Raw genomic sequence first — 14,233 nt, forward strand, 5'->3', positions numbered from 1 at the left:
TGGGCAGCACGTTTGAGTGCAGTTGAGTGCCTTGGGTCTTTAAAAAGAAAACTATAATAATCTTTTAGGTTCAAGTTTTCTATTAAAAAAACTTCCAAGAAAAAAATCCAAAAACTTACTTCAAGTGCTTTTTTTTTTTTACCTGTCACTGGAAGACTTATTTCTTGAAATTTGAGAAATCTTTTCCCCAGAAGAAAGATTGACTTAATTCTTTAGATATTACCTGAAAAACATCAGATATTTTTTCAGAAAAGCAAATTGAGATGTTCCCAGGAACTTTTTTTTTTTTTTTTAATAACTCACTAAGCCATGGTCTATTGTGAATTTCCAGGAGGCATTCCAGAGAGACAAAGGAAGAAGACAAACAAAAACAAAAGCAGAGGCGATATAATGCCCTGGATTTTTATTTCATTGACACCTTTTCTTTTTAGGAGTACTTCCATTCATCTTTGCCGCATGACGCTGACGTGTCCACACCAGCACACACACTAGGGGGCGCTCACTGCCGTGTACACACGCACGCACGCCAAAAAAATTATGAAGCCTCCACGTTGGGTACCAAACTCTTCACAGAAGAGAAAATCAGCACACTGACGACCACAATGCCTATTAAGTTTCAAAATTTGTGGGTTTTTTATCTTAGTTTTTGAAGTGGAATGATTGATCCTTTTCTGCCATGTCCAAGCATAAAAACAAAACCAATGTACCTTTTTGCAGAGTCAAATCACAAATCAAGTTAAGAAAAAAATTAAGTACAAAAATATTTATTGTAGAAAAGACGTGTGATATGGTGGGTGGGGGTTTGGTTGAAGAACAAGCGGTCGCAACGGAGGATTGGACGAAAACGCGGCACAATAAATAGACGAGGGGAGGGTGGGAAGCAGGTGAGAGTGTTGAGACTGGTCGCAGCAACGGCGGTTTGTCCTTTCTCTCTAATTTTTTTTCTAACAACTTGAGTGCAAAACATCACAAATGAACAACTGTGTATTCAATTCATGTTATATACAAGAGGGCTGGGGTGGGCGGGGCCTACAAATACTCAGTACTGTACATTTAATAATTGCCAAATTAATTTACAGACAATCTCTTATTAACAGTAACAAATACAGTGGAGTTTTATATACGTGTATGTATACATACACATATATGTAGATACATGTGTACGTACGTGTATGTATATATACCCATGTACATATATATATGTACATATATATACACACACATAAATACACACGCAAACACACCGGACAAGTGGCTCCGCAGAGCATTCACCGCACAGTCAAGTCCAGTCAGTCTGCTCACGTTCAAGCCTAACGGACGATGCATAGCACCTTTTAAAAACGACACCCCCCCCCCCCCCCCACACCCACAAAAAAAAAGCACGGGGTCCCTGTGTGCAGGCTACGTCACCTCCATGGCCATTGTGTTCTCAGACAGACTGCTGAGTGGCGCCGCCTTGTCCTGCTCGTGGTTCTCCCTGTGGATGCAACGTTAGCAACGTTAACGTTAGCTATGTTGGCGCGCACGGACGTTGATAGCCCAAAAAAATAACATAAGCCTAAAGCTTAAGCATAGTATTTAGTTGGCCGGTTGGGGTGTGATGGGGTGGTGGTTGTTTTTTTTAATACCTTTTGGGCAAGTTTTGCTTTTCTTTTATGGCCATGATGCCAAGCCCTAGGCCAGGGTTGTTCTTCAACCCTGGTCCTTGGGTGCCGGTTTCCTGAATGTTATGCGTCTCCCAACTGCAACACACCTGATTGAAATGAGTAGAGAATCGGCAAGGTCTGCAGAATGATCGATAGATGTGTTGCCAAGCAGGGAGCCATAAGACATCCAAGAAACAAAACGCTTGGCAAGTCTATATCAATCCTTCTTGTGTGATACTGCTTCAACAATAATAGGTTAAGAAACAGTCATTCTGAAAAAACGTTTTTGGACAGTCTCCTTCCATGCAAGTTTTTATTGTCTTCTTTAAAAGTGCTTGTGCTGTCTATAGTCTATTAAGGGTTAACATTTCTCCCGTAACAACTGTCTTATTCTTTTTTGTGTTTGTCTCACCTGGGCACGATGTCCAGCGGCGAGGCCGCGGTGGCCGAGGGGACCTTGGGCTTCTGACAGTTGGCGGCGGCGTGCGCCAGCTTTAAAGCAGACGCCGACATGGCGCTGCTTAGCGTTCGGGGGGCATGCACCCGCTTGCCAGCGGGCACGGCCAGTCGGAGGCTGTTGCCCAGTGGAACCTGAGTGGCATTAGTGGTTGCGGGACCAGCGTGGTGGGCGGTGCCGTTGTTGCTGTTGGTGCTGCAGGCTGGCGCGGCACTGGTGGCGCTGCCCGGATGCAGGGAGGCGGCGCTGGACAGGGTGGCGGGCGGTGCCGGGGCAGCCAGTGAGGGAGACGCTGTGCTGGAGAGGTGCAAGCCCTTGTAGGCACCTAAACAACAACAGCGGAAGTTGCATATGCGGTACTGCTAACAACGACGACGAGCCATGAAGAAACATCTGACGTCACGCCAATCGTGCTATATCACAAGGAGTTGGAAGTCACTCCTAAAACTGAGAAGGGCTATGTCTAGACAACATTGTGCATTTTCAAATAAGGTAACTTCAGTTTACTCATTTTAACCAAGCACATACGAGGGATCAGACATAACCTTATCGTAACCTTTGCCAGGTATTTGGAGCAAGGGGACATCCGGTACCTGTGGGGGATAGGATGCCGTTGACACTGCCACCCAGGCTGAGCTCCTCCTTGGTTTTCAGAGCCAGAATTTGCTCGGTGGAGACTAGGGCAGAGGCGGCGAACTGAGCACTGGCCTGGTCCAACGTGTTGGCAGACACCTGAGGGGATGAGAAGCCAAAGTTTTGAGCTGCGGCTAGCGATGGGTGGCCCGAGTTAGTCGCGGTCGTGCTCACCTGTGTTGTAGTCGTTGTGCTGTGGGCAGTGGCGGCTCTGTGGGTTTGAAGCTGCTGCTGCTGCTGCTCCATCTGCTCCTTCTGCATCTGCGCCAACTGGTCCTGGTGTTGCTGGAACTGCTCGGCAGTCAGGGCTGACGCACGCAAACACAAACATGTTGGTAACACACATCAACTCTGAGCAAGAGCATCAAAGGCACTTTCAGACATGTCCTGGCAGCACGATGATGGTTTTACAGACGTTTCATCAAAGCACTGAGGATTACTTTCACAAACAAAAGTCGGCTACATTCCAACAAAATCAATGGCCGACATTCAGCCTCCCACGAAAACTAGCATGTTGCCAAACGTGATAATCCAACCTTCAGAGGGATATTGAACAACTAAAAGCCTGCTTTATAATAAAAGACTATTTGATGTTTTGGTAAATGTACTCAATGCACAAGTTCAAGTCCTGGTCAGTGTGCAAATACTGGACATCATTTTTTCACATGCAATTAAACAGAAGAGTTTGTCCAGCCTTTCAGTCAACTGACATAAGCGCGTATGAGACTCACCAATATGAGGCTGCGACGGCGGTCCAGGCCGTAAGACGCGCTGAGCTGACGGCCCGATATTGGTGAGCGGCCGCTTGACACATCGACTGATTCTGCGGAACAACGGGTGGGCGTTGTCCAGCTGGTGCAGGGGTAGTGTCCGTGGTCGGAAGTGACGCCACCGGCAAGCCTTTATGCTCAAAAGAATCTGACTGAGGTCCGAGGGCGGCGAGGAGCTGCTTCTGTCTGAGGTATTGGTTGGTGAGGTACTGACAAACTTGCTGGCGGCTGGCGAGCGCGAGCCCGATGGGGGCGGTGCGCAATCTAACGTTTTCGGGTCCAGTTCATGGAAAACGTTGTCATAGTCCGAGTGGGCTCGGTCCAGTAAGACCCTGGAAGGCAAGGATGCAATTTTAAAAGAAAATTTTACTCCGCGGAAAGCCTCTAAACTGGAGTAGGAAAATGCAGATCCCCACGCGTCAAAAGTTGAGAACCAACAACCTTAAAGGTTGAAGGCCACCACAAAACCAAAAATCAAGTTTTATTGGTAGAATGAAGAGAATCTGCCTACGACACAGTTGGGAGGGGGGGGACATTACCTGCCCCCTCGTCCAAGACGTCGACGGGCCAAGCCCTGGCATCGACGCGGCACGGTGAGCGTGGTCAGACTGTAGCGATATCGGGCGTGCGCCAGGCCACCCTCCCCGGCCGGTGACCACGGCCAGGCGCCCATGCGATCCTGACGAGCCTAAAAACAAACACGTACGCAAACGCTCAATCTCCATCTCATTAAGCTTGATGACGACGAGAAACGGCATGACCCTCACAGCGTAATACTGGCAGCCGGCTTTCCTTCGAAAAGCGTAGGCGCCATCCGGGTCGTTCTCCTCCTCAGCTTCCGACGACCCCGAGTGCAGCTGCAGATACGCCAAAAGAAAGTTCTGAGTCACTTATGCGCTTTTGTCCGGTGTTTTTTCAAGCGGCCTCTAGGTGGCAGCAGAGGGCTAGTACCTGAGGCTCGTCATCTGAGCTAGGGAAGTCGTACTGGTTCAGGTCCTTGGCGTTGAAGATTGCAGGACCGTGGTGATGCGCTGCGCCAGCTGACAGCGGAAGAGCCTTCTGTTTCTTCTCATATTTCCTCTTCTGCCGAGGGACTTCCATCTTCTCAGGCTTGAGAGGGGATGCCGAGATACAGGTTCAACTCCAGAACTACTTACAAGACTAGGACTTAGGTGACCAGGTGCTCACCTTGGATTTGTAGTCCTTGTGGTCCATGTGGTACTGGTTAGTAAGCGGCACCAGCGGGATGATCTGCGGCCTAACCAGTGCCCGCTCTGCCAGGACCTCAGCAAGGACCTCACCACCGTAGTCTGACATGACATTCCTGAAGGGAAAAATAAGTGGGGGGTCCATTTGACATATAAAGCACATAATGTCTGTACAAATGTATTTTTAATAATCCTTTCATTCTTTGTACATGCATCCATTAGCAGAACTTTTTTTTTTTTTTTTTTTTTTTTTACAAGGAGGCCAGGTCCATCAAAACTTTTCATAATCTAGGGCTGAATGACAAGGGCTCAATATAATAGCCAGCTGGTCTGGTCACAGCCGGACAATGGAATGTGCTCAATCGGGTCCCCAAACTAGAAAGGTCTCGATGACTAACCTCTTCTCAAAGATCTCCAGCGTGAGGTGCAGCAGCTCTCGCTTACTCTTCTCCCTCCTTTTGATCATCTCCAGAATGGTGACCGCCCGGCTCAGATCTCTGCGGAGTTTCAGCATCTTCTCGTAGGACGCCTCGTCGTTCTTGCGGTTCTGTCGGCAGACGTTAAATTTGTATCGATCTCAAAGAGCTTTGGAAGGACGCTGGGAGAGGTGACCCACCTTTCTGGTCTGCATCTTCTCAGTGCGCCTTCGGAAGGCCACGTACGGGTCGCTGGTGCTGGAGCCGTCCCGCTTCTCCTGCTTGATGATGTTGATGAGCGAGTGTGCCTTGCTGTTTTTCCTCTTGCGGCTCCAGTAGTCAAACACCTCCTTGATGAGCTCATCGTCCTCCTTGAGCAGAAGCTTGGCCTCAGGAAGACTCACCAGCTTCAGGGAAAAATGATTGTTAGCCACTTTTGCATCAAGTATAACGCGAGACGCTTTTATGTTGACGAACCTGCTGCCCGCTGCCTTTCTCCAGCCGGTCGATCATCTCCTCAAACTGCAATAAGCTGATCTCCATCTTCTTTTTCAACTTCGCCACGAAGGCGTCGTCGTCCGAGTCCAGGTCGTAGTCCGGCTGCTCCGTGTCCAGGCTGAAAGCTGAACGAGGAAAGCACAACCGTTAAGATTCAGACAGATGGACTGGAACAGTGAGACAGCAAGGTCTCGACTTACGCTGTAGGTGAATGAGCTGCTTTGGCATCTTGTAATCTCCAGGGTATAGTGATTCGTAGTAGGTGATGTTGCTCTCCGCCTCCGGCACCGGAATGACCATGTTGTCTCGCTTCTCGCCGTAGACCTGCTGTGCTGAGATGGCCCGCTGGAGGTGATGTTCCTACACACACACACACACACACACACACACATAAGTTGACCCGTGTTGCAACTTTGCATCACATATTATATACTGATATTACGCTCGACGAACGCTTATTCCTTTAGTGTTCAAGTTTAGAATATGCACTCCAGTTGACTGCTCCACGATAACAAAGGCCTGTTTGTCGCATGCTGAAAGAAATAATTTACCTTAAAACTGATATGGACTTCCATTTATTTAATTTGCAGCTTTGCTAAATGAGGTAGTGCCTACTTGAATCAACGTCAGATTGAAATATTGTAAAGTCATGCGGCACTTAGTATGAAACAACATAAAAAGTATGTATGAACCAACAGTGCACAACTGAGGTAATAAATCAATCTTAAACTACAGCAATTACAATATAAAACCAAACTTATTTTGGGGAACATCTAATTTAAGAATCTAGGGGCAAAATGAATACATTGGTCAATAGCAAACTTGAATCAGAGGAGGCTTTCTGAATCAATGTGTTTTTGATGCTAATTTCAAACACGTCTACTTTTTTCCCTAGCAAATCGGGTCTTATGATATTTCTATTTATTAAGTTGGACCAATAAAAGCTTGTGCAATACAGACATTACCTCACATTGCAATTTATAGCTGAGACATTGAGAAAACGAACAAAACAAAGCCAGTGAGTAACTTCCTTTGGCAACTAGCAGCCTAATTGGGACAAGTTGAAATTCATAAGAAAGTGACCAATATGGCAATATATGAACAACTTGAGGGAGGCAGCCATTCCTTTCGCTATGGTGTCAAGGCTGTGTCCTTATCCCCCACAAATAGTTAAATCCTTCAAAATAATGAATTGTGAGCAAAGCATTTTAGCAAATCTTAAGGATTGAAGGAAGGTAAACGCAGTACCATGAAAGTATCAGTCAACCCACTCCCTCGCTCCAATTAAATGCTATTCCACTACAATTCAAGACTTAAAGCCTAAAAAAGAAACAGTTGCTGGATTGAGGAGCATCTGAAAAAATTGTACATGAAATGCTAATCACTGCTTTGCTATTGATTTGCTGGCAAGCTCGAAGTGTGTATAAAGTTACACTCGACAGCGGCAAGTGACTCAGCGGTGCTTTGTTGACATAAAGGCACCCTGCTGCTGTTGTCACACTGCTTTTTTTGAATGGAGGGAAAACGTGTTTACATTCTGTCCTGTGGTGATTGTGGTTGTGCAAAATGTGGGCGGATCCAGGACAAGACTCAATGAGTGAGATCATATGAATGAAACAAAAGCTCAGCGCAGACTGAGCTGACATCCCGATCAGGTGTCGAAATTCCAACAAAATTACAACAGCTTTTAAACGCGCCTTCGTCATTTGAAGGGACCAAATGTAACCGGACCAACAATCATAAATCTAATAGTCTCAAAACAATCGAGAGTGTTTGTTGTGTTGGCAGGGGTTAGCCATACGCGAGAGACCGACTGAGCTCGGGTGGAAGCAAACGGTTGGAATTTGCAATGAGCACTTTGGCGTCCCCAAATAGCCTCAGAAATGAGCGAATCCATCACAGTCATGATCCCAGACGCCGCTAGTGACACTTAGCGTGACGGACAGCACGGGGGGTGGGGGGAGTTGTTCTGTTGGAGCGCACACGGCTTCGGAGGCAAACCGGTCAATGCGCCGCCTGAGTAAACATGGTGGGAATGTAAACATAAATGCTAAAGTGTTGATTTGAAGGCTTGCAAATAAGAAAGCGGACAAGTCTACAGGGAGCACACGCTTTTTTCAAGCTTTTTGCTCATTTTAAATTTGGCATATTACATATAATTGCAGTAGTGTCGAACCAAAGCATAGCTTAATCCTGACCATTTGAAACATCATAGATGAGCGCTTCAAAATGACCACAAAGTTGCAGAGTGCCACATCCGGCCACATCAGAAAACAATGCAGGCTTACGTTCCATCTGCTGTGGAGGCCCCATGACCTTTGCCTTCTCTTGTTTCCAATTATGCTGCATGTCTTCTTGTCAAGAAAAGGACATCGGTTTTAATGATGGATTGCTGCTGTGGCATCATCGTAGTCAAGCTTTGAGCAATGTAAACCCAATTTTTAACGTTTCACTTTCTCCCACCATAATAAAATCTAGAAGTTTTCGGGAGTGAGTGAGGTCAAAACGGTCTATTTTCAGGATTGTTATTCTAATGTGTACATTGCCTCATTTCTTGAGGTGACAGCTTGTCGGTCACCCATGTGCCGACCCAAGCAACCTGTCAGACACAGTGTCGGCTGTCAGAGCCACTTTCCACAATGCTGACATGCACCTAGATCCAGCTAAGTCTGTGTGCGTCTCAGATGCCTGTGGCTCTCCAGCAGGACCACAGACAGCGAGCTCATTTTCGATCCAAGCGTAAAGACTATAAAAGACATGGCGATCCAAAAACCAAACACACGATGAGCACGTGCTGAGCCACTGTCACTTTGACAGAACCGCCACTGAGGCCACATACGTACACCTGCACTACATAACCGCAAGATAAACATGAAACTAAGGCTAAAATCACTTATTTCACAGCAAGCACAAGGATTAGCATTCCAATAAAAATGTTATTCCCCCCAGTAAATCATGTTCTAATACATTTACATCCTAGACATTTACTTTGTTGACGAAGTGTAGGTACCTAAAAGTGATGTGAGTGCAGACATGATTGAGTATGATTAAAATACTATTTGTAACTGCATTCATACTGGTGTTTGTCAGACAAAAGTGGTGTCAAACAACCTCAGGAATCAATTATCTGAGAATGCATTGTGATTGCTTATTTTGTCGCATAAATAAAACAAAAATTCATAAGATGATAATGTCATTTCTTTAGGGACGCTAAACATCGCAAGATCAGTATATATATATATATATATATATATATATATATATATATATATATATATATATATATATATATATATATATATAATTATGTGTGTGTGTGTGTGTGTGTGTGTGTGTGTGTGTGTGTGTAGGAGAAGCCTAAAAAAAAAAAACACCCTACCCCAAGAAAAAGTAACATCTCAACTGATCAGAAAGCCTCAGCTGAGTCCTCACATTTTTGTTTTGGCCTCGCTTTTCCTGTTCTATTTTAGTGATGTCACAGTATTCCAGCTGAGCGAGTGCAGACATTTAAGTGACATCATCAACCCTCCTCTCTCTCTCTCTCTCTCACACACACACACACACACACACACACACACAATACCTCAAGCTCCCTACCCGCCTCTTGGGCACCATGTGCCGATGCTGGTCTGCAGACCTGTCGCAACATCTGACACACTGAATCCCCGACATCAAGCTAGCAAGTAAGCAAGCTAGCAAGTAAGCAAGCAAGCAGGCAGGCAGGCGCCATAAACGGAAACACACTGCGAGTCGTAGTAGTAGTAGTAGTAATATAACCCGCACACTGGCGTGACACTTGCCAGTCAGCTGCTCATTCAGCAACCTTCAGAGTGTGCAAAAGAAGAGACTGGACAGCCTGCGGTGTCACGCTCAAGTGTAAAACTAGATGAAATTACAAGACTCCTTACCGGGGCGCATGCACTGATGACAAATACGAGACCACACATGTTTTGGGTGTATCAACACTAAAGATACACTGAAACAGACTCAAAAGTAATCGAGTGTCTTTGACAGTGACCTGATAAAACAATCACTGCGGCTATGTAAACCTAGACCTCACTATCATCACAATCAAGTCCCTCATATTGCTCAGAAGCGACCAAAAAGCACACCACTAGACAAATACACTCAAAATAATGTCACCAAATATACCCATCTAAATTATTACATTGTTTTCTAACTCCTGTTGGCTCATGTACACTGAAATATCCCCATGTGGGACTAAATAAAGGAACGTCAGATCAAATCAAATTACACAATGGTGTTACTACACATGGACCAATAAATGATTTCCCTCATGCTGCCAAATGACAGGAGCAAAATACACACTACTAAAGGTCATGTCTTCCTTCCCCCCACATATTGCTCAATAATTACACAAATATTTAGCACTGTAAACGATGACCAATTATTTGGCTATGCTGATGTGCTCAAAATATTTGTAGATTAAACACTAAGCCAAATCAACCTAAACACAATATTGCAAACGACAATTCAGCTTCACATTGCTAAAATGCACATTACCGTAAAGCCCAATCGCCTTCATTTAGCTAAAACCTCAACTCAAGTGCACATTATAGTACATTAAGGCAGAAGTCATTGTTAAATAAATCCAAATTACACTACTATGAACTATAGCAGCCCTCATATTGTCAATAATGCAAGCAAGGTATTGGTAAGTCCTCTCCATTATACTGGACTACACTACACAAACTAAATTACCGATAATTAATGTCTTGCAGTGTCAGTGAAAGAGTTTTTCCACATGTCTTGCACTAAATCAAATATTTTGGTTAAACTTAATACCACCCCAAATACTGCTAAAGGGGGACCGACCAAAATACATGTCACCGTAACCTCTGACCTAAATCATATTACTAAAGTACTGTGTCTAACAAACAAAAATGATCACCCTATATTCCTGTGACCCAAATCAAAATTAAATTATGACATCCCTCAAATGGCTAAAGACACAAGTCATCTCAAGACACAATATGACATACTCGATATTGCTAACCTCTTAACAAGTGACAAACACACACGTGCAACAATAAATGCCTCGTATCACTAAGCAATACAAGCAAACCATTAGACATTCCTGTCAGAGTAATGTAGTGCAGCTCGGGGACTAAAAGCCCACCAGAGGAAGATTACTTGTTTGACGGTGTCACTACAGTCCAACATCTGAACCAAAAGCATCGCATTTTGTAGCATTTGAGCTTCCACGCATTCAGGTTAAGATCGCGGACAAAGTAGCCATGGCCGGTGGGGACAAGTTGCATGCTAGTACTAAAGTGTAGCTCGCTGCCGCCATCCATTTGTCCCAAGCGAGGGGTGCGTGCAGTGTTGACATTGCCCTCGGGCGCCCCCTGTCGCTCTCCCCTCGCCGCTACGCCAACACAAGGCCCCGAGACAAAATGTCCGCCGCGCCGAAGTCACATGATCTCTTTGTACTCGGAAAACGGCTTCACGCTCAAATCTTCACCGAAAAGCCGACAAATGAATCCAAAATAGACGCTGCGCATCCCCGCGTTGGCCAAAATGTAACCCAAACGCAAAAATATGCATTTTAGGGCCCGAATTCGTCGTGTTTCCGTCGGGGGAAAAAGGGCGGCCATTTTGTGAGGGCTTGCGCAGAACAAAAAGAAAAGCGACTGTGATGGTGGCAAAATAAGCAAAAATTACATTTTCAAGATGACACGATGAAATAAAAGAAAGCCTACCGATTCCTCCTCTTTCTCCATGCCCGTCGGCATCTGCGGCACGGCCCTGTTAATGGACGCATACTCGTGCAGGTCGGGTAAATCCTCGCAACGGAAGACGGGCAGCGGCTTGGTGGCGTCCAGCGCCCGCGCCCGAAACGACAATTTACTCATTTTTGCTCTTTTCCAGGTGCCCCCTCTCACAAATAGTGTCTATCCGAGCTCCTAATATTCACCGCGGTGACGAGTGAAGCTTTCATGGATGATTCTGGGGCGGCTAACTCTGACGTTTTTTTTTCTTTTTTTTGTAAGCTTGTCAAGCGCTAAGGTAGGGCGTCGCCAGCCCGGAGCCGCCGTGTGGTGTGGTGGGGGTGGAGGCCCGGATGTCGGTCGCTGTGTCTCGGCCTGCGTTTTCCCGGCGCTCCGCTTCCCCTCCGCGTTGGCGGCTCAGTACGCCATGGGCAACATGGCGGACATTTAAAAGTGTTTTGGCGTGTTTTTTTGCTCGCCTCGGTCCAGCCCTCCTACCCTCCTTCCCCCTCACTACGCATACCCCCCCCCACCCCCTCCTTTCCTAGCACTCCCCCCCCTCACCCCCACCCCAACAAACCCGCCCAGCCAGCCGGGCGACCATTCCCACGCGACTCCGAGCGCGTGCGCGCTGCGCTCACGGGAAGGCGCGCGTGGAAGTGGATGAAATCAAAGTGCAATTTATGTTGGTGCCGATGTGACTTTCTAGTTGTGTATTAATACGGCATAATTGAGGATAAAAAAATTATTACGTAAAAAAAAAAAAAACATTTGCAGGAAAAAACAGAAAGCAAATACTAATGTCAAATTGAATCCATAACTTCACAAAACAAGTCATTTCACAATGTCAATAATACAAATAGTCGCATTAAATGACAATATAGACAAACGTATGCCACAAATATCCAATGACAAAATATGGGTATTAATACAGTTTTTAAAATATATACGTATTTTGAATAATTTTTATATTGACGAAAATTACATGTGACTAAGGGGTGAACAATTTTTCAATTTTGTAATTTTGTTTTTACTATCTACTTACACTGCGTAATTAAATCATAATAAATGCAGTATTAACCTTCATTGATATTTAATAAACAAAAAAATCATGTTTTCAACTGAAAGGTGATTCCGGTAATTACAAATTCCTTAATTTGTAGTTCAAAAAATTTCAACATCTCAACAACTTGATCCTGATAATTCATATTTCAATAATTAACAAATCATTGCATGAATAGTAAATAAGTTGGGAATTAGTCATAAGACTTAAATGTCCCAATTGTCGACTAGAGACAGTTGTCTAAAACAGGTCATAAAATGTTTTACGTAACGTTACATTTATTTAATCCATTCGGCTAAATATTTGAAAAACCGATTAGAACCTTTGCCGTGTCGCCATCTAGTGGACACAAGCGTAGAAGCACCAGAATTCAACATGGAAAAACGCAATCCTCAGCTTTTATTTCAACTGGACGAAAGTTTCAAGTGTCAACACAATACGTACAAGTCTCAACTTACCAGCCATAGCGAAGACAACGTTTATCCAAACTTTATCCAGGATCACGCCAAATGAATTCCACTTCTCTTTTAAAATCTATGAAGCACATGAAGTCCAATAAATCCAATACATCCATGGTGAGCACCTGCGAGAACATAAATTATTTTACCACACTGTCAAATCTTCATCACTAAAACAGCAGCGTCAGTTTAGTAGCTAACGTCACAACCAACGCACAACGCTCATAGAACAAAACGTGGGGGAAGCATGATTCTTAATTCAATTAGTATCAAGTCATCAAGCTATTTTAATTTTTAACATCGGAACTTCATAAAACGAGCCAATTGCAGTACATCAAGAAACATATCATTTTTCGTCCTAGATGTAATTTGACGAATGCATGCTATCGAGACACTCGGGAACTGTTTAAAAAGTGAAGAAAAAAAAATGTCTCCCGTAAAGGGAGATTAGGGCTGTGGAGTTCCACAAACTACCTCTAAAGGGAATCGTGGCGTTGTTGAGCTACACGCCCCTGAAAAAAAAAAAAAAAAAAAAAAAACTGGCAGACGACAATGTTTTCAGCTATCAAATAGAGTAGAAGAAAAATTAAGTTCAATGGCACACACGGAGTAAAACGAGGCGAAAACAGAGCCTGGGAAATCAGGGAGGGTATTTTTCAAATAATCGAACGACGAGCAACTAAATCGCAAATGACGTTTACGACCTTCTGGTTTTGTCAGTCGTGTGAAGAAAAAAAGGCAACTTCATGTCACAGACATCTTGAGATCGACACATTTTAGCTTCTGATGTCGAAAATATTAACGAAACTTTTTTTTTTGGGAAGGGGGGTGGGTGGGGGGCATACAGATCTCGTGCAGCTCAGAATTCATTAGCAAAAATATACTTTCGAGACGATAGTGCCTCTCTTTTCCAGAACACACATGACGAGGGATACTTACAGGACACGACGTTTCCCAAACGCCGACTTTAAATAATCCAAATGGTGGCGATTATTCACGAGTTGAGGGGGGAAAAAAGGAGAGGAAAAACGACGTAGCTACAACTAGCCCCAATAAAATGAAGGCTTCAGGCAAGCTTCTCTTTCCTTCCCTTCACCATTGTTACGGTAGAGTGGTGGAAAACATCTCGGTGGTGTCCATTTGCTTCGACAAAAAGGAGTTTTATCGTATGAACGTGTCAATTTCCTTGTCGATTTGGAAACAGGTTGAAAGTAGAGGTGGTCGCCAAAAGTGCTACTGTTGGGGGTTAACAACTTTGCTGAGAGAGACGCCTTCTGATTGGACTACGTCGGCCACCAATCAGCAGAAGGCGAGATGGAGGGGTGGTGGCGTCACGCGTCACGGGGCAGAGA

The 14,233-nt window shown here is 44.8% G+C and overlaps 1 protein-coding gene across 5 annotated transcripts; it reads right to left on the minus strand.

Annotated features, from left to right (window-relative positions):
• Positions 1-388: 388 nt before the first annotated feature.
• epc1b (enhancer of polycomb homolog 1 (Drosophila) b) lies at positions 389-14,134 on the minus strand. 5 transcript variants are annotated; one of them, XM_049746671.2, is made up of 16 exons: positions 13,821-14,134; positions 12,882-13,006; positions 5,829-5,988; positions 5,608-5,753; positions 5,331-5,537; positions 5,113-5,261; positions 4,695-4,830; positions 4,458-4,616; positions 4,274-4,363; positions 4,046-4,194; positions 3,468-3,838; positions 2,911-3,044; positions 2,697-2,835; positions 2,059-2,428; positions 1,629-1,742; positions 389-1,477 (listed from the first exon to the last, which is right to left on the minus strand). In XM_049746671.2, exons 3-16 carry the CDS (start codon positions 5,926-5,928, stop codon positions 1,402-1,404), a joined length of 2,340 nt encoding a protein of 779 aa, XP_049602628.1. In that variant the 5' UTR covers positions 5,929-5,988; positions 12,882-13,006; positions 13,821-14,134; the 3' UTR covers positions 389-1,401. The 5 variants fall into 5 exon arrangements, 4 of the variants coding, with proteins under 4 accessions (XP_049602628.1, XP_049602624.1, XP_049602625.1 ...); XR_007487016.2 differs by lacking the exons at positions 12,882-13,006; positions 13,821-14,134 and adding an exon at positions 11,352-11,885 and having other exon boundaries at positions 1,629-1,753; XM_049746667.2 differs by lacking the exons at positions 12,882-13,006; positions 13,821-14,134 and adding an exon at positions 11,352-11,885.
• Between the last annotated feature and the right edge of the window lie 99 nt (positions 14,135-14,233).

The sequence above is a fragment of the Syngnathus scovelli genome, chromosome 17 (assembly GCF_024217435.2).
Source record: "Syngnathus scovelli strain Florida chromosome 17, RoL_Ssco_1.2, whole genome shotgun sequence".
NCBI lineage: Eukaryota > Metazoa > Chordata > Actinopteri > Syngnathiformes > Syngnathidae > Syngnathus > Syngnathus scovelli.